The following is a 19,378-nucleotide window of genomic DNA, read 5'->3' as shown; positions in this document are numbered from 1 at the left end:
TGGAAGGCAATACAGCAGACCATGTTCCCGTTCTCAGCAGACACACAGATAATACGTACACTTTCCAGCAGATGTCACTAGATAGCAATCAGGAGCGAGAACCCGAACTGACTTTATTTCCTTTAGTCCAAGGATACTTATAAATCAGCTAATTCAGGGAGAAAATGAATCAAACCCATGAATTCTGGGGTAGAGAGGATAGTGCTGCACCAGGCATTGCTTTACCCGCCAATCTATTAAGGGAGTGCTGATTAAATTATCCATAAGTCTATACTGAAGCGAGCCCCATCTTAATGCAAGACTAAATTAACAGTATTTAAACCACTCAATTTCATGCAAGATGAAGTGACTGTACAAATAGTGTATTAACTTGAAACAAAAGCAATACATATGACCTGAAGACATCATTTTGATTTTCACCTTGTACGGCTAATTAACCCTAGAGCACCAAGAAGAACTCATTGCTCAACAGAAATACATCGCATTTCTACTCAACTTCAGAAATTCATTCTTGATGTTATACGTACGTACATACGAATTAGGAGCAGGCCACTCGAGCCTGCTCCGCCATTCAATAAGATCATGGCTGATCTGATTAATCCACATTCCCGCCTATCCCCGATAACCTTTCACCCCCTTGCTCATCAAGAATCTATCTACCTCTGCCTTAAAAATATTCAAAGACTCTGCTTCCACCGCCCTCAGAGTTCCAAAGACTCACGACCCTCTGAAAACATTTCTCCTCGTCTGTCTTAAATGGGCGACCCCTTATTTTTGAACAATGACCCCCTAGTTCTAGATTCTCCCACAAGAGGAAACATCCTCTCCACATCCACCCTGTCAAGACCCCTCAGGATCTTATATGTTTCAATCAAGTCACCTCTCACTCTTCTAAACTCCAGCGGATACAAGCCTAGCCTGTCCAACCTTTCCTCATAAGACAACCCGCCCATTCCAGGTATTAGTCTAGTAAACCCTCTCTGAACTGCTTCCAACGCATTTACATCCTTCCTTAAATAAGGAGACCAATACTGTACACAGTACTCCAGATGTGGTCTCACTAATACCCTGTATAACTGAAGCATAACCTCCCTACTTTTGTATTCAATTCCCCTCGCAATAAACGATAACATTCTATTAGCTTTCCTAATTACTTGCTGTACCTGCATACTAACCTCTTGTGATTCATGCACTAGAACTCCCAGATCCCTCTGCATCTCGGAGCTCTGCAATCTCTCTCCATTTAGATATGCTTTTTTATTCTTCCTGCCAAAATGGACAATTCCATATTTTCCCACATTATACTCCATTTGCCAGATTTTTGCCCACTCACTTAACCTATCTATACCCCTTTGTAGCCTCATGTCCTCTTCACAATTTACTTTCCCACCTATCTTTGTGTCATCAGCAAATCTAGCAACTATACACTCAGTCCCCTCATCCAAGTCATCCATACAAACTGCAAAAAGTTGAGGCCCCAGCACTGGTCCCTGTGGCACACCACTCGCCACATCCCGCCAATCAGAAAGTGACCCATCTATGCCTACTCTGTTTTCTGTTAGCTAGCCAATCCTCTATCCATGCCAATATGCCACTGCCCACACCATGAGCTTTTATTTTCCGCAATAACCTTTGATGTGGCACCTTATCAAATGCATTCTGGAAATCTAAGTACAGTACATCCACCGGTTCCCCTTTATCCACAGCACATGTTACATCATTTCTATTTTACTCCAAATGATGACCTGGATCGGGGCTTCTATCACCTGCAATGACACCCAATTTTATCCCCATTTGATCTGATCAGTCATGCATTCAGATCAAACGGTTCCCTGAACATAAAAAGCATGCTTTGGAGTGTGTTTTCAGCCCATCGCAACTTTTGCCATAATTTTAATCTTTTCATTCTAACTTCAATAAATTACAGATCATTCTGTATTTATTTTGATGTTCTAAAAGTAGAGACTCGTTACATCCATAATCATATAAGCAATATGTGAACTTTTTTTCTTTTCAGGATGTTAAAAGACAATTAATTCTTAGTTGTGTAAATCAAACGAGTTTGTAACCATCCATTTTCCTCTAACAGACATCTCTTTGGACTTTGATGGGAACTTTTAACTCCTCGTGTTTCTATAGTGCCTTTAACGCAAGAAATCATCCCAGTGTGGCTTCACCGAAGACAAAAATTGACACCAAGCCAAAAGAGATGATAGGAGGGGTGACCAGAAGCTTGGTCACAGAGGTAGGTTTTAAGGAGGGTCTTAAAAGGAGGAGAGGAGGCAGAGAAGTTTAGGGAACTTCAAAATAAACTCATGCATACCTCTTTTGTCAGAGTTGCAAAGGATAGTTTCCTTTTCCCCATGAATACTAGAGCCAGGCCCATGCCGCATCCACACAGAAATAGTAAATGGTTCCTTCAGATTGGTTGTCAAAACACCTTCTGGGATTTTCACAGCTTGAGTGCCATTGAATTCAAAGACTTGATCACTGTCATGGCCATTGTCAGTGGGAAGACCAACTGTCCAATTTGTATTGCTACTTGGTGAGGGAAGGAGATCAATTGTACCAGAAGAAGCACCTGAAATCAAAGAAGAACATTAGACATATGCATTACAAGACAAACAAGGCCAATACTGGCACTAATCTTTAGTAATGGCACATTAATAGACTAAACAAAAGTTGTGTTCGATTCATACTCGAGTATCAGACCCACACGGGGTTTTAAATTACTGAATCTTAATTTAATAAAGACTATTTTCAGGGAGAATTATGACAAAATGAATCCATTCCAAGCCAAAAGCCTAGTTCAACAGCACAGATCAAATGAAAATATAGCATTCTGAACCTCTTTTTGCAAGGACCTTTTGGTATTTACAATTTATACTGTGCAGCCTGTGCCCTAAAGTATAGTTATTGTTTCCAAGGCTTTTAATAGACTCCACAAAGCGTTTCCACCATCTACAAGGCACAAGTCAGGATTGTGATCGAAATACTCTCCACTTGCCCGGATGAGCGCAGCTCCAACAACACTCAAGAAGCTCGACACCATCCAGGTCAAAACAACCCGCTTGATTGACACCCCATCCACCACCTTAAACATTCACTCCCTCCACCACCGGCGCACCGTGGCTGCAGTGTGTACCATCTGCAAGATGCACTGCAGCAACTCGCCATGGTTTCTTCGAAAGTACCTCCCATCCTGCAACCTCTACCACCTAAAAGGACATGGGCAGGTGCATGGGAGCACCACCACCTGCAAGCTCCCCTTCAAGTCACACACCATCCTAACTTGGAAATATATCGCTATTGGGTCAAAATCCTGGAACTCCCTCCCTAACAGCACTGTGGGAGTACCTTCACCACACAGACTGCAGCGGTTAAAGGAGGTGGCTCACCACCACCACCACAAGGGCAATTAGGGATGGGCAATAAATGCTGGCCTTGCCAGCAACGCCCACATCCCGCGAATGAATAAAACATTTTAATTAATAGATGTCGAGCAGAGACATGAAAGTCAAATGATTCTATCATTCTCATTATTGAAGATATTGGTGAACTTTAACTCCAGACGGGATTTAACAGCAGGCAGCATGAGAAAAAAAAATCTAAAAACTAAAAATGTGTGTTAGTTACATCCAGCACATCTCATTTAAACCTCAGCATAAATTTTCAAAATTCCACAATAAACTTTCCATAGTTTACACGCCATCTTTTATAATCTAAAAAAAATACATCTGAAGAAAGCTTAAAGAATAAGGCAAGTTAGGTCGAGAGTTCATATGGAAAGGGGTTCAACTGACCTGTTGAAATTTACTAATTCCCTAGAACTACAGAAATGTGAAAGATTAACTAACATTATAGGCAAACGTGACTCTTGTGGCACAAATCAAAATATTCTTGTAAAGCCAATCAGGCACAGAAAGAATTAGTTTAGTGCCAGATTAAATCAGCAACATGCTGGTCGACTACACATTTTTGAACATGCGACTACAAACAAAAGAGACCTAGTTGAATAAACTACCTTTGGTAAGTTCACCCATTTGTCTAAATTACATTGAAATCTTATTCACTGAAGGTGAACGTTTAATCAATATTGGCTCCGATTAAGTAACTATACTTTATGTACTTGGGCTGCATTTCAAAACAAAAATCAAAGCCACACATTTTAAGGATGCAATTTCATAAATGTACCTTTGATGCCAAGTTCACTAATACTTAGTTGGGTTGAGTTCCCACCCGTAAGTATTTCCCAAAGCACAGACACTAGTTTTAAAAGACCGCGTCCTTTTGGCTACAGAGGAGAAATTCACACACCCTATACATCTTAAACAATAAGTAGAAGTAAAAACACCTGAAGTTGTTACTTGCAGTAAAACCACTCCGCATACATGGAAACAGACAATGTGCTGTTCACCAAAACTTTTCTTCAGAGAAAGATGCGACAGGGGAAGCTTAGAGATTCTGTGCTAGCATGCCCCTGTACTGATGGTTACCAAAAGCCTTACCACATAGTCTGTGAAGTGATTTTTCAGAATACGTGTCCCGGTCACATCCTTTGCCAATATGGCTGGTTTCTAATTCAACTGCTGCTTGAATGGATGTAATAGGTTCATCACACGTCTCCAAATGCATACTTGGAAACAATGCCAAATTTCCAGTGCCAGGCTCATATTCAATTCTTTTGCTCCAACCTGTATCACAAAAACATTAATGGCCCTTAATATTGCATTGCCTGAGGAATCAGTACCATTATAAAAAACATGCAACAGCACTTCTGCAGTGCTTTGCTGATTCAGTTCAAGTATTATAAGTTTTGCCACCTTGATTTCACAACCAGGTTACTAGGCATCTACTGATTTTATATTTCAGATAGGGAGAAAGTTATTTTCTACCTTAAAAGCTTGCATTAACTAAGAAAGTAGTGATAATTTAAAGCATCACAGATGTTTAATAGCCACAGTTGCAATGTGAAACAATTTAAAACAAACAACGTCTTAACTATTTTATCACTTTCATGTTAATTCTATTCATGCTCTTCACCTTGCCAGCCAGGCTTGCACGTAGGTTTAATGTTGATCTTAACGAGAACATCTTCTGTCGAACGCTTCTTCCCACAGTCATATGCAGTCACTGCAAGCTTATACTGCCGGTCTTTGCTATAGTTTATCTTCTCAGAATTCTTAATATACCCTGCAAAAATCATCAGTTTACAACACATTAATCTTCAAGAACCAAAAGCAAATACGGTGCTAATCTTGGCAAATGTAGACTTCATACTCCATCCCTCTCAGCAGCACAGTAATATTAGGATACAGATCAAAATAAGAGAGCTTACAAATTGGTTGTTTTGTACTAAAACTTATAATAACAGCTTATAGGAGATGGAATTTTCTTAGTCTAAGTTACAAGCTATGGATTGCTATGATGGGGAGAAAGAAAAAAATGATCAGGACTGATCATTAAACATTGACTCATGTTGGAAAGTGCGCGTGAGACGAGATCAGGTGTGATCAGAATTGGTCTCAGTTGTGAGGTATTCTATGGTCACACAGTCTGTTAACACTCACTGTCTAGGTTTACACATGAATATCTGCTTGGGTTACGCATTGATGGGCAGCCACCAGCCTTTGAAAGGGTCTTTAGGAGAGATGTGGAGAAAAAAAAGGAGGATGGAAAGTGGGAAAAAAGTGAAATCTGTTAAATCATACTCTTATTCCATTATATTCCTATTAAAATGGAAACCAAGATGCAATCCACAGAAACTAAACTTAACAGCAAACATTGACAAATCACAATTAGGGATTAAAATGTTGTTTAAAAAAAATCAAAATATAAAGAAAATTCGTTTTTTTTCATGATTCTGAAGTAATTTATAATTTCACAACAAAATGGCTTGGAAATTGTGTTCGGAGGCTTGCCACTCGCATACGCCTCTGAACCGAAAGAAAACTCAGTACTTACCTTGTGTCTCCGGAGCTTCGGGCTCTTGTGGTCCTGGGCCTGCAGGCGTATGACTGCATAAAGGCCCACGCATCCTAGGGGCGCATGCAGATCACAGGCGTCCCTGGGATCACGTGGGCCAGGCCAATGAAAAAGGGGGATTCCTATTATGCTTATGAGGATTCCATTTACGTATGGAACCCCCATCAGCATAATATAAATCAGCTAATAAATAAAATTTCACACCAGTGAAATAAAAATAAATGATCACAGGTTCAAAATTAATTAAAATACCCTTCAATTAAATATTTAAAATAAAAATTAAATTTATTTTTCAAAAATTGACATTTTAAACAGGACAAAATTTTAAAATGTAAGTGAATGTTTAAATCATTTAAAAAAATTTAATTTTAACATTTAGTTTAACCCTTACATTCATAAAAGAAAGCCTTACACCTGTTTTTGCCAGGCGTAATGGTTTTGTGGGTATTCGCTGGGCAGTAATTGGGCAAATAGCCCAACTCTGCACCAGCGAAAGTGAAGTTACAGCGGATGCGGACGATCTATCAAGGAGAAACTTGACAGATTGCAAGTTGCAGGTTTTTGTGCATGCACATCGCACCTTGGGGGGATGTCTGTGAAGTTAAGTCAATGTTCCCATTAATGTGCACGTATCTCAGATTTTGATGTTCTGATTTAGGATTTATCCACCATTGAGGCAACAAGTCATACAGGACAAGCCAGCGAAGAAGAAATACAGAAGTGCTGGTTGCCAAAAATTGGATTGTCAGGAATCTTGGACTACTTGCCTTGGGCTGCAGTTTGGACACCTATGGTCTAGATGACTCCATCCAGTATATATGAACCCTTCTGTCTGAACTCCTGACTTCTGAAATTTTATACTGGAAATTGAACTTATTAAAATTTCTGCAATAGGAGCCCAAATTTAATGTCTATTTTTGTTAAATTTAAGTGTATACCTGTATGGCTCATAACTTACCATCTTTATCAATGGTGAATGGCACATCAGGGGTAACAATTTCATAACTACAGATTTGACTGAATTGAGGTGAACAGTCTGCATCAATTGCTTCCACTCGCAAGATGCTGTCATACTTCTTTCCTTCAATGATTGTAGCTTTGTAGGACTTCTCCTTGAAAACTGGGGAGTACTCATTTACATCATTCACCTGGATATGAACATTGGCCCTGTGAAGCAAAAATACTGGTCAGAGATACTGTGGCGGTTACTAATGAAAGGGCGGGATCAGGAAGCATGTTAAAATCACTTAATGTGGTACAGGCACTCCCCTGATGATTCATTGATTTACTCAGCTAGTAGCTGAGCAATACAGACCACAAAAGATCCCAGATTCAACCCATAGTGTATGCTGAATTAGCTAATCACAGCTAGGCTAGTAGTATAGGTGCTACAATTAGTCTCAGTGCTTTAAATTACAACTTTCATTTATATAATGCCTTTAACGTAGTAAAACATCCCAAAGCGCTGCACAGGAACATACAGAGCCACACAGATGTTCGGACCAAATGCTTGGCCAAAGAGGGAGGTTTAAGGAGTGACTAAAAGGAGAGGGGGGGGGGGGGAAAAAGGAGAGGTTTAGGAAGGGAATTCCAGAGCTTAGGGCCTACGCAGCTGACGGCACGACCGCTAATGGTGGAACGAAGGAAACCGGGGACGCGCAAGAGGCCAGCATTCAGGAGCGCAGAAATTGGAGGGTTGTAGGGCTGGAGGAGATTACAGAGATAGGGAGGGGCAAGGCCATGGAGCGATTTGAAAACAAGAAATCCGAATTTTAAAATGCCAAACCAGGAGCCATTGTAGGTCGGCAAGCAGGGGCGATGGGTGAGCGGGACTTGGCGCGAGTTAGAGTACAGGCAGCAGAGGAAAAATAAGAGAGGAGGTGCCTTCTGATAATTATCCAACGGTAAATATTGTAAATGTATCTGTGTGTCACATGAAGAATGACCCGGCTGTGACACCCCAAGCAGACAAGCAGGCAGATGGTATTCACTTTTATAGTTTAAACATGAAAAATGACCACTTGGGCTCAGATGACCAGCACTGATGGGACACCTTCATGAGAAGAATGGTGATACAGTAAGAAAATTTGGGGCTCCTCACTATTCAGTCATGTGCAATTCACAGCGTGTGGATTATGGGATCGATCTCAGTATGAGAAACATTACTTACTGCATGTAGACATTGCTATTCTTCCAAAGAAGTTCAGCCTGCACATGTAAATTGCCAAGTTTTCCTCAATCCTTTAATTTTCATAATTCCAGTGAGGTGATCTGGATGATTCGCCGGGGGGGGGGGGGGGGGGGTGGAAATAATGAGGATTGCCTGACTGGGAGTGTGAACATTTATGGGATAGTGTCCCAGGTTGGATTTTCTTCCATCGGCTGAGGGACCCTTCTACAGGTTGATTATATGAGGAATATTAAAAGTGGAATTGCGATGACCTGCACCCTGCAATACCCATGTTTTTTTAATTATCCACAAAAATTAAGAGTGTTGGGAACTGGGTCTGGAAATCAGCAGGGCTACTCTGTCCAATCAGTGAATGATGCAGGAGCAGCCGGGACATCCAATTAATTGTTGGAGGGAGGTGTATGTTGGGGCCTAGGACTTTTTTTTTTTTTAAAGACACAAATGTTTAAAGAATTAAACCACAGATGAAATCTAATGTTTTCGATATCCATATACTTGCTTAGACTTGGTAATGCAATTTCTTTTGAAAACATTCTTAAAAAGGGAGTCATTTTCTCTAACTTTTGACCCTGGTGTGAACTGCATTTGAATTTTATGAAAGCTTTGGTTACGGAGCTCCTTTCACCAATAGCAAGAGGGGTAAGCCATTCGGAGCCTAAAGCAACGGAGAAGTTATCTTGCAAATACAAGGAACAGCCTGAACAGATCTAACTAATCAATATAGATTTCTCCACACCCCCCCCACAAGGTGAAGGTGAAACAGTAGAAACTAACAGTTGAACTCTAGTAATTTTATAAATCTGCTGCCAACAACTTCATCTTGGCCAATATGTTTACAGGAAAAAATTTCAGAAAAATAAACATGACAGGACAGACACAAAAACTTAATAGTAATGCAGTTTGCTTAATGCAAGATCGTGACATCAGAAGCTAAGAGATACTCCAGGGAGGCGGTAAGAGATTGTGGGCTCCAGGAGGAATTGAACCCGTGGGCGGGCTGGGAAGCTTCATATAAACCTGGTGTGGGCCTTGATGCGCTATCAATTACTCATAAAAGACAGAGAGTTAGGAGAGTAACTAAAGGCTTTTATTAGCAAAGAACAGAGCATGCCTCTCGTGGTTGACTGGGTTCCAAGAAGGCAGGGGGCTGCAGGGCAATCACCTTTGTACCTGGGCCTGTGGGTGGAGCCAGGGGCAGAGCCAGCAGAGACATGCATAGGTACAACAGTGTGCAACAACAAGTGAACAATAACAGTGGTTTACCACATTCACCCCTTGTTTAAAATTGAGTCCGGCGGGGTGAAGTGTACTAAAGGTTCGTGTAAGTAAGTCTATCAGGTGGCCTTGTATGCCGTCCTGATCGTCGTGGTGGCGGCGGTGATGGTGCAGCATCCAACGTCGAATCTGGCGTCTCATTGAGTGGTTGGGTGGTCAATGACGGGTCCTGGGGCTGCGGCATGCCGTCTAGCGGGGTTGGGTTGTGGGTAGTGGTGGATGGCAATGGTAGTGTTTCAGGGGCACCCAAAGGTGCGAGATCTCGTGTGGGGGCTGTGTCCTCCCGCCCGTCCGGGTACGCTACGTAAGCGTACTGGGGGTAGGCGTGGGTAGTGGCGGGTGGTGAGGGAGGTGTTTCAGGGGCACCCAAAGGTGCGAGATTTTCCCGGGCCGCCGGTTTACCACAGGCCTTAGGCCCCGAATAACAGCCCACAGGCCCCGTGTTTGCCCCATGGCGACAGGCCCGGCCACCCGGGTCAGCAGGGTCACTGGCCGCTATCTTGGACAGGGCGGGATCACGGCGCATGTGCGGCCATCTTGGCCAGGAACAAAGCATGGGCGGGGCTTCAGGGTCCCAGTGACCAGGAGAGACAATCAATCATTGACTCATTGAGTTTATTCTCACTCTGCACACAGCAAGTGTAGAACAGAACCCAACCAGAGTAGAGGGAGGGGGGAAACTGGGAGTGGAAGAAAGAAATGTTGGAGATGGTGCAATGGGTTTAGATTTCAGCACAGGGAGGAGAGAGAATGTGTGTGTGGGGGATGGGGATTTACAGCTTTGGGGAAACAAGAGGAAAAAATGTTCCACAGAAACTAGAATTGTCTGTTCTGAATTTCTATTCTGTACTTAGTGATAACTTTTATAAAATTCTAACAGGACTAGACTAGATGCAGGAAGGATGTTCCCAATGGCAGGGGAGTCCAGAACTAGGGGTCACAGTCTAAGGATAAGGGGTAAGCCATTTAGGACAAGATGAGGAGGAATTTCTTCACCCAGAGAGTGGTGAACCTGTGGAATTCTCTACCACAGAAGGCAGTAGAGGCCAATTCATTAAATATATTCAAGAAGAAGTTAGATACATTTCTTAAGGCTAAAGGGATCAAGGGATCTGGGGAGAAAGCAGGGACAGGGTACTGAATTTGGATGATCAGCCGTGATCTCATTAAATGGCGGAGCAGGCTCGAAGGGCCGAATGGCCTACTCCTGCTCCCATCTTCTAAACTCCTTTTACAGAGTATTAGAAGGGGAGGATTTACAGACGAAACTTCTGATCCTGTAGTGTTTTGTTTTCTAGACATGTGCATCTTAAATGCTGCTTGAAAATTGCAGAGGTAAAAGTTTTAACTATGTATTGACATAGTTCTGGTGACTTGCTGTGGAATGGAGCAATCCTTCCAAGCTAAAAGGACCCCCCCTGGTTACTCATTTTTGCAGTAGAGGATCGAAGGAGCAAATATTTGGCAGCACAAAATAGAGATCTATCCTAGCAGTCACATCATCCATTCACACTGCAATTAGGGGTAGGAGAAAAATAAAAAGGGGAACACATCATGACACCAGGAAACTGCACCAAAACACAACATGGAGACAAAAGCGCTTCAACTATGAACGGTTTTGTACATACAGGAAACTTTCGTTAAATGTCCGGAAAGCTCTATCTACCGGCAAAATTCAGGAGCCGTTTCCTATAAGTTTTTTTACTTCTCGTTGCTTTTTTTTTCCCAGTCAGGCTCTGCAAGGTCTAGCTGAAGCTGTTGCTTAGCTACAGAGATGCTTTTAAGCTGCGGCCGACTGTTTTGAAGCTGTACAGGGTTTGTTGATTCACACGGAGCTCCATATGTTTTAATATTAGCGCTGGTTTCTACGGCAGTTTTGATGGTACGGCACCAGCTCGGTCCCGTCAGTGCCAGATACCAGAAAGTTTCCTGTATAACCAAGGCCAAGACAGCACCTTTCAAAAATAAGCCGACATTCACTATTACCTTCTATATCCTATTGCTGATGAGCAGTCATTTGCAACTCGAGTTTTACATCGATTGCACCATGTGCTTTGATCTAACCAAAAGATTACAAAATAAATCTAAGTCGCCACAGCATGTTTTTCTGTTTCACATGCATACTTACTTGTGGGACTTCTTCATATTTCCTCCCTCTGGACCCTCTCCACAGTCATATGCCTGGATAGTAAATGCGTACTCTTTCTGCAACTCACAGTCCATCTTCTCTTTTGAACGTATGACACCTTCACCAGTGGTTTTATCAACCACCACCGCTTCAAAAGGAACATTCTGTCCATGAATTCTAAATCCACAAATCTCACCTAGAGTTTAACAAACAGCAAGTTAGAGCTGGAACAATAATGTATGAATTTAACAAAAAAAGGTTTAATGTGCAAGAGCAGTCCAAACTTCACAGCCAGGGATTTTGTTTTTATTGTGAGGGTCTGTGGAGAAAGCAAAGCCTGTGCCTTGTTGGGTGAGTTCTGGGACTTAGTAAAGGAGCATACGTCTGCCTTCCAAGCCATTGGTTTACATTGCATCCATTCATGCAGGAGAAAGAGAGAGAGACACAGAGAGAGAGACAGGCATTTCACAGGAGTACTTCGGACAGCTATAACTTGTAACATACAGCCATGGCTGCTGGCATCTTCTATGCCAAGCTACTGGACAGAGCTGGGCTGCCTATTCTGACCAGGACAAAAGGTTAAAGTGCAAAGTTAAAAGTCTGGAGATGTACAAGCGTTTGACACAGGTTCAGCACAGTTTCACAAATTCTGTCAATTTCTTTGAAAAATGATGAATTTTAAGTCTTCCTGTGCAATGTATCTGTCCACAATTAGGAAACCAAGACAAACCACTGGATGGCAATTCAGCATTAGAAATATCAGTTTGATACCCTATTCCAGAAAATGAACACTTTGCATATGTTGTGCTCATTTCAGTGAGTGTACCAGTCCTTTCGACAAGTAGCAATGACCATCTATTGAGCCAGAAGCAGCCAATATATCCAACATCACCGTCGGGTTCAGAATGCTCAGGGTTAACTGTAACTGATCTGAAAACTCACACTTTCCTCTATGGATTTTGAGAAAGGGGAATAAAGTAGCAAGCAGGATTATACATTATACCACAAATCCAGCATTCGAAAAGGGTCAGATGTCCAACTTCCAGCCAATTTCTTCCACTAATGTAGGGGCAAATTGGAAAGATTACACTGCAAAATGGGCTGGATGTCAGACTAACTCAACCATTTTGACTCCCAATCAATGGTACAGGGTATTAGCAAGCCACAGAAATGATCAAAAGTATGATTTCACAACACTAACATAAGGGCTCCAAGGTCAAAACTGCAGCAAATGTTGGTGAAAAGACACATTAATAATTAGTTAGACTTTTGGAATTTTGTGCTGTTAGAGCCTCTTGCTAAACACCCAAGATGAAAAAGTTCTGCATTAGATTTTAAATACTACTGTAAATTTAGGTCATGTTTTTCCTTTCTCATTTCATCTTCCAAAAGCATCCATTCCTTAGAAGCATACAGTTCATGGTTGCTGTTCGTTCTGAGCGTCAGCTGTGGCTCAGTGGGTAGCACACTCACCTCGGAGTCAGAAAGTTGTGGGTTCAAGTCCCACTCCGGGGACTTGAGCACAAAGCAATGCTGACAGTCCAGTGCAGTGCTGAGGGAGTGCTGCACTGTCGGAGGTGTCGTTCGGATGAGATGTTAAACCGAGGCCCCGTCTGATCTCTCAGGTGGACGTAAAAGATCCCATGGCACTATTTCGAATTAGAGTAGGGGAGTTATCCCCGGTGTCTTAGCCCATATCTATCCCTCAATCAACATAAAAACAGATTATCTGGTCATTATCACATTGCTGTTTGTGGGACCTTGCTGTATGAAAATTGGCTGCAGCATTTCCCACATTACAACAGTGACTCCACTTCAAAAAAGTACTTCATTGGCTGTAAAGCGGTCGTGAAAGGCGCTACATAAACACAAGTCTTTTTTTCTATCATAACTCGCCTTAGTGGCCATTATTCAGGTGAGTCTTAACATGCGGCATCTGGCTATTTGACTAAGGGACTTAACAGCCAAACCTAATCTGGCCTTCAACCAATGCCCAGATATGCACACTTCCAGCAAGGTTTACTGAAAAGCAATCAGGAACAGGAAGCCTGTCTGATTTTCCACTTCCACTGTAGCTCTCCCATCACCTTGGCTCAGATAAGATAACAGTAGAGATCTGGGACCTTTTAGTTTGAATGATTCAACTGTTCACTCAAGCTAGTGTTTTTCATACTATTTGATCTCCTGTGGCATTGCACATGGGGAGCCAAGACCACATATAGTCTTTAGGGAGAGCAGGGGATAAATGGACAAAAGTGCATAGATACAATTTGAAGTCATACACTGAGGCAGAAATTCCAGTCCCTATGGGTGTGTACGCGCTGTGTACTCACCCGTAGGGCCAACGGAAATGCAGGTTTTAGGCATGCACTGCTCATGCGCTGGAAACCGGCATTTCCGATCTGTCAAGAAAGCTCTCTGGCTGCGCTGGAGCAGGGCCTCTGCGGGCGGAGAGTTCCGCTTTTTGGAGACCCTCCGCCCACAGAAAACACATACAATTACAAGTTGAAAAAAGTTTTTTAAAAATTCCACTGATTTATCATTTAAAAATACTTTAAAGAAAGGTAAGTTTATTTTTAGCCCGGTTAAAAACATTCTTTTTCAAAAAATAAAATTTGTTTAAAATACTTAATTTATGTAATTTAGTCATTTTAAAAATGTGATTTTTAAAAAAAAATTATTTAAAGTTTTACTATGTTTTTGGGGGTGATCTCTATTCGTATATTTGACAGGTCTTCCTGTCAAATGAATGGAGATTCCCTTCTCCAATTGGCTCCCCATGGCCCACGTGATCCCAGGGACGCTGCAAACTATCTGCGCCTCTGGGATACGTGGGCCCTGCGCACCAGCAGTTTGGAGAGGCCCAGTAACGGAACTCCGCGCCTCCCGGGAGCCCTCCGGTCCAGGCGCAGATTTTTCCAGATCGCAGCCCTCCGCCCGCGGGAGGCCTGCGAACGGAATTTGTGGGCCAAATTGTCTATTTTGTATTCCCATTATACATTCCGATGTTAACCTATCACGCTGCAATTACACCCTCCTGTCAGCAGTGGTGCTACATTCCAAATGAATGAAACCAATGAACTACTTTTGAAAGGCAATCACATATCAAGGCAAATGCAGCATCCAATTTATGCACAAACAGCAAGTGAATGAATAACCAGTTTCTAAGTGGTGTTGGCTGAGGGAAGATTATTGGCAAGGACATCAGAACTCCCTGCTCTTCTTCAAAGAGAGCCACTGAATCTTTTACGAGCAGGCAAACAGGGTCTTGCTTAATGTATAACTCAAAAGAGGCAGCACCTCCCGACAATGTAGCACTCCCTCGGTACTGTACCAAAGGGCCAGCAATAAATTATAATTTATTATAAAAGATTGTGTTAAAATCCATAGAATAGCTTCAATCCAACATTTTCTGACTAAGCAAGAGTCCTGCCAACTAAGCCAAGAAGACACTTGTATAAAAGACCACCCTGGGATAGCGGCACACGATCTCTCAACTACTAACTAGAAACTAAACTGCCTATAAATTCAAGCCTGAATTTTACCACTCTGTGGGACAGCATGCTGAATAATCTTTCAATGGAATGTAACAATATAGTATCTGGTAAACTAAAACAAAGTAATTTACTATTGGGCATAAGAAACAGAACTTCATACTTCAACTGTAACAGGTTACCCAGACAGTTCGGTAAAGTTGTGAGCATAAAGTGGCCGATTATACATTAGTATAAAATAATCTAGACATCAGGAACTCAAGAATCTCCATACAAGTCGATTTTTATGACCACGCTGCCAGGTTAACCTATAGCAGTGATGAATATCCAAAGTACGGGAAGATGTTTCATTTATCTTGTGTACTCAAGTCAGAAGAGAGTTTGAGCTAAATATAATCTCCTAAAAAGAATGAAATGGAAAGGATATCAAACAACTGATATTTCTAACAAACCCTTTAATATTAAACTTCTCATCCAGTAATTTTTGCGGATAAACCTGGATAATAATGGGGAATAATGCTGATGACAGGATTTGCTGTGTAAGTGCTGATTCCCCATTTTATGACCAGAGTTAGTGGGTTAATATAACTGTTCATGAAGAATGAAAGAAAGAACCCAGGTATCACCTTCTTTGGTGAATGTCACCTCATACCTCTCTATAAGGGGAAGAAAAGATAAACAGAGGTCAGTCATCAAGGTAAGAAAGCAAAAAGGTGAAGACAGGGAATAAGTCAAAGGATCAATGCAAATACAAAGCAATTGATATTCAAACTCCAGTAGTGTTTGATTCATAACAGCAATTTTTAAATTAAATTACATGTTTTTCATGCAGACAGCTCCAAGATCTTTGTCAAACCAACACTGAAATTTTCAGTTTAGAGACCATTTAAAAAAAAATATTGACAGCAATATAGCTTTTTAAAAACATACTAACCTTCACAGTTCCAGGTTCTCTTTAAAAACAGTTTACATGAAAAAAATGACAAATTATCTAAGATTCAGAATTAAGCAACGTGTTGGAAAACTATATAATTTCTGCATATTGCAGTTTATTTTTCAGACTGACAACAGTAACTTTCAATATCGAGTAAAATATACCCATTTAGAAGCTAGTCCAAACAATTCAGCATACTGCAATCAAACTGCCATACACATATTGCACCTGGTGCATATACTGTAGTGCAGATTACAGAATCTTCACCTGAATTTAAGTTTATTCACAGAAACACAGAAATCACAGAAACCCCAGAGTGCAGATAGAGGCCATTTCAGCCCATCGAGCCTGCACTGACACATATCCCACCCGATCCCCGTAACCCCTACACCAACACATATCCCACTCTATCCCCGTAACCCCACGTATTTAATCCCCCTAACACTAAGGGTCAATTTATCATAGCCAATCAACCTAACCCGCACATCTTTGGACTGTGGGAGGAAACCGGAGCACCCGGAGGAAACCCACGCAAACACGGGGAGAATGTGCAAACTCCACACAGACAGTGTAACAGTAATAATTGAATATCAACACTGATCCTCTGCTGCAATCACACTTTAGTCCCCAATTTTTCCAGCAAGTACTCCACATTTTGTTAACAGTCAAACATTTAACAGCCAACATTTCTTGACCTTGCAGTTGTGTGTAGTACAAGAGCTACATGATATTGCATAAATGGCATATACATAATTGAACAGCAAATCAATAACATTTTCCATTTTAAGCTTTGCTCTCTCTCCCTTCAAAATCATCCAAATACATTTGTGTCAACCGATAGCCATTAGGTCCCAAACAATGCGTACTCAAGACGCTTTAAAATGTTAGATATAGATATAAAATTGCATTTTATAACTCCTGCCAGTAAACCTGCCATATCACTAAACACCCGCTAATATTCAATGGAAACGGTCCATATCCTTAGAGTCATTAAACGGAGACTTCTGAGAAATATTTTAAAGTTCTGGTCTCATCTCTGGACCTTCAGTTTTAGTTGTCATTTAAAATCTTTGGAAAAAAATTAGCCATAATTTTAGTCTGTTTTCTAACTTTAGTTTTAATCTTTTGGGGGGGGGGGGGGGGGGAACAAAAGGGGGTAATTTGACACGTGCCCCCCCCCCCTCCCCCCAGGGCAGGTGGGGGGTCGGTTCTTAAAATATTTTGTGTGTTTGCGTGCCTTCATTTTAACATTACTTTTATTTTTTTAACATCTGCAGGCCGGGTTTCCCAGGCCTCAGGAGACCAGTCAGCTGAAGAGAGACGTGAAGGGCCAGAGGCAACAGGTTAAGTGCCTTTACTGCACTGCTTGGGTGCCAGGAGAGGCAGGAGTGTTTTTCCCCCAGCCCAATAGGGGAACACTAATATGGGAAAGCTATTCGCAAGAGCTAGAATGGGTACGGTGGACGATGCCAGGAGAAGCCATGTGCCCACCCAGGTGGGCTTCAATCATGGGGTGGCAGATCAGCAAAGAGTTGTGGCGACTGGGCTCAGGGATGAGGAACTAGGGTTAGAAATGGAACGTGGTTGATAACAGGGATCAAGAATATTGGCAATGGGACAAGTGAAGTGGGTCCCAGAACAGGAGGGAAGACAGTTGACAAGAAAAGTCGAGGAGGGACAAATCAGCAAAAAGCAGCAACATTTTGGACAGTGAAGTGGCAATGAACTATATGCGCAAACTGGAGATACATGCATGACGAGAGTCTGTAATAAGTACATTAAGCGCCAGACAAAAGAGGATTGAAGGTGATTGAGGAAATCCGAGCCTGCTGATGAGGAAAAGAATCTGGGGATTGGTGATGGCTGAAGAAAATGCAACCTTGAAAGCAGCTGACTAGTATCTAGGGGGCAAGTTAGCTAGGGGTCTGGGTCCAGAGGCCCGGCTGTAGCTAGGGGTCTGGGTCCAGAGGCCCGGCTGTAGCTAGGGGTCTGGGTCCAGAGGCCCGGCTGTAGCTAGGGGTCTGGGTCCAGAGGCCCGGCTGTAGCTAGGGGTCTGGGTCCAGAGGCCCGGCTGTAGCTAGGGGTCTGGGTCCAGAGGCCCGGCTGTAGCTAGGGGTCTGGGTCCAGAGGCCCGGCTGTAGCTAGGGGTCTGGGTCCAGAGGCCCGGCTGTAGCTAGGGGTCTGGGTCCAGAGGCCCGGCTGTAGCTAGGGGTCTGGGTCCAGAGGCCCGGCTGTAGCTAGGGGTCTGGGTCCAGAGGCCCGGCTGTAGCTAGGGGTCTGGGTCCAGAGGCCCGGCTGTAGCTAGGGGTCTGGGTCCAGAGGCCCGGCTGTAGCTAGGGGTCTGGGTCCAGAGGCCCGGCTGTAGCTAGGGGTCTGGGTCCAGAGGCCCGGCTGTAGCTAGGGGGCTGGGTCCAGAGGCCCGGCTGTAGCTAGGGGGCTGGGTCCAGAGGCCCGGCTGTAGCTAGGGGGCTGGGTCCAGAGGCCCGGCTGTAGCTAGGGGTCTGGGTCCAGAGGCCCGGCTGTAGCTAGGGGGCTGGGTCCAGAGGCCCGGCTGTAGCTAGGGGGCTGGGTCCAGAGGCCCGGCTGTAGCTAGGGGGCTGGGTCCAGAGGCCCGGCTGTAGCTAGGGGTCTGGGTCCAGAGGCCCGGCTGTAGCTAGGGGTCTGGGTCCAGAGGCCCGGCTGTAGCTAGGGGTCTGGGTCCAGAGGCCCGGCTGTAGCTAGGGGGCTGGGTCCAGAGGCCCGGCTGTAGCTAGGGGGCTGGGTCCAGAGGCCCGGCTGTAGCTAGGGGGCTGGGTCCAGAGGCCCGGCTGTAGCTAGGGGGCTGGGTCCAGAGGCCCGGCTGTAGCTAGGGGGCTGGGTCCAGAGGCCCGGCTGTAGCTAGGGGGCTGGGTCCAGAGGCCCGGCTGTAGCTAGGGGGCTGGGTCCAGAGGCCCGGCTGTAGCTAGGGGGCTGGGTCCAGAGGCCCGGCTGTAGCTAGGGGGCTGGGTCCAGAGGCCCGGCTGTAGCTAGGGGGCTGGGTCCAGAGGCCCGGCTGTAGCTAGGGGGCTGGGTCCAGAGGCCCGGCTGTAGCTAGGGGGCTGGGTCCAGAGGCCCGGCTGTAGCTAGGGGGCTGGGTCCAGAGGCCCGGCTGTAGCTAGGGGGCTGGGTCCAGAGGCCCGGCTGTAGCTAGGGGGCTGGGTCCAGAGGCCCGGCTGTAGCTAGGGGGCTGGGTCCAGAGGCCCGGCTGTAGCTAGGGGGCTGGGTCCAGAGGCCCGGCTGTAGCTAGGGGGCTGGGTCCAGAGGCCCGGCTGTAGCTAGGGGGCTGGGTCCAGAGGCCCGGCTGTAGCTAGGGGGCTGGGTCCAGAGGCCCGGCTGTAGCTAGGGGGCTGGGT

General features: G+C 44.0%; 1 protein-coding gene across 4 annotated transcripts in view; it reads right to left on the bottom strand.

Annotated features, from left to right (window-relative positions):
* The window catches only part of clstn1 (calsyntenin 1), a 93,863-nt gene that overhangs the window by 34,082 nt on the left and 40,403 nt on the right, over positions 1–19,378 (bottom strand). For 2 of the 4 annotated variants that reach the window (XM_085967381.1, XM_085967383.1), the window contains exons 3-8: positions 15,700–15,729; positions 11,580–11,775; positions 6,944–7,152; positions 5,044–5,193; positions 4,509–4,694; positions 2,324–2,581 (exon numbers count right to left, since the gene is read on the bottom strand). In XM_085967381.1, coding sequence (XP_085823507.1) covers positions 2,324–2,581; positions 4,509–4,694; positions 5,044–5,193; positions 6,944–7,152; positions 11,580–11,775; positions 15,700–15,729 — 1,029 coding nt within the window. The remainder of the gene's footprint in view (positions 1–2,323; positions 2,582–4,508; positions 4,695–5,043; positions 5,194–6,943; positions 7,153–11,579; positions 11,776–15,699; positions 15,730–19,378) is intronic. The other 2 variants (XM_085967382.1, XM_085967384.1) reach the window with 1 other exon arrangement.

The sequence above is a fragment of the Somniosus microcephalus genome, chromosome 25 (assembly GCF_052327205.1).
Source record: "Somniosus microcephalus isolate GS21.2 chromosome 25, FLI_Smic_1.0, whole genome shotgun sequence".
NCBI lineage: Eukaryota > Metazoa > Chordata > Chondrichthyes > Squaliformes > Somniosidae > Somniosus > Somniosus microcephalus.
The sequence above is the reverse complement of the archived record's forward strand: the minus strand, read 5'-3'. Positions and strand labels throughout refer to the sequence as shown.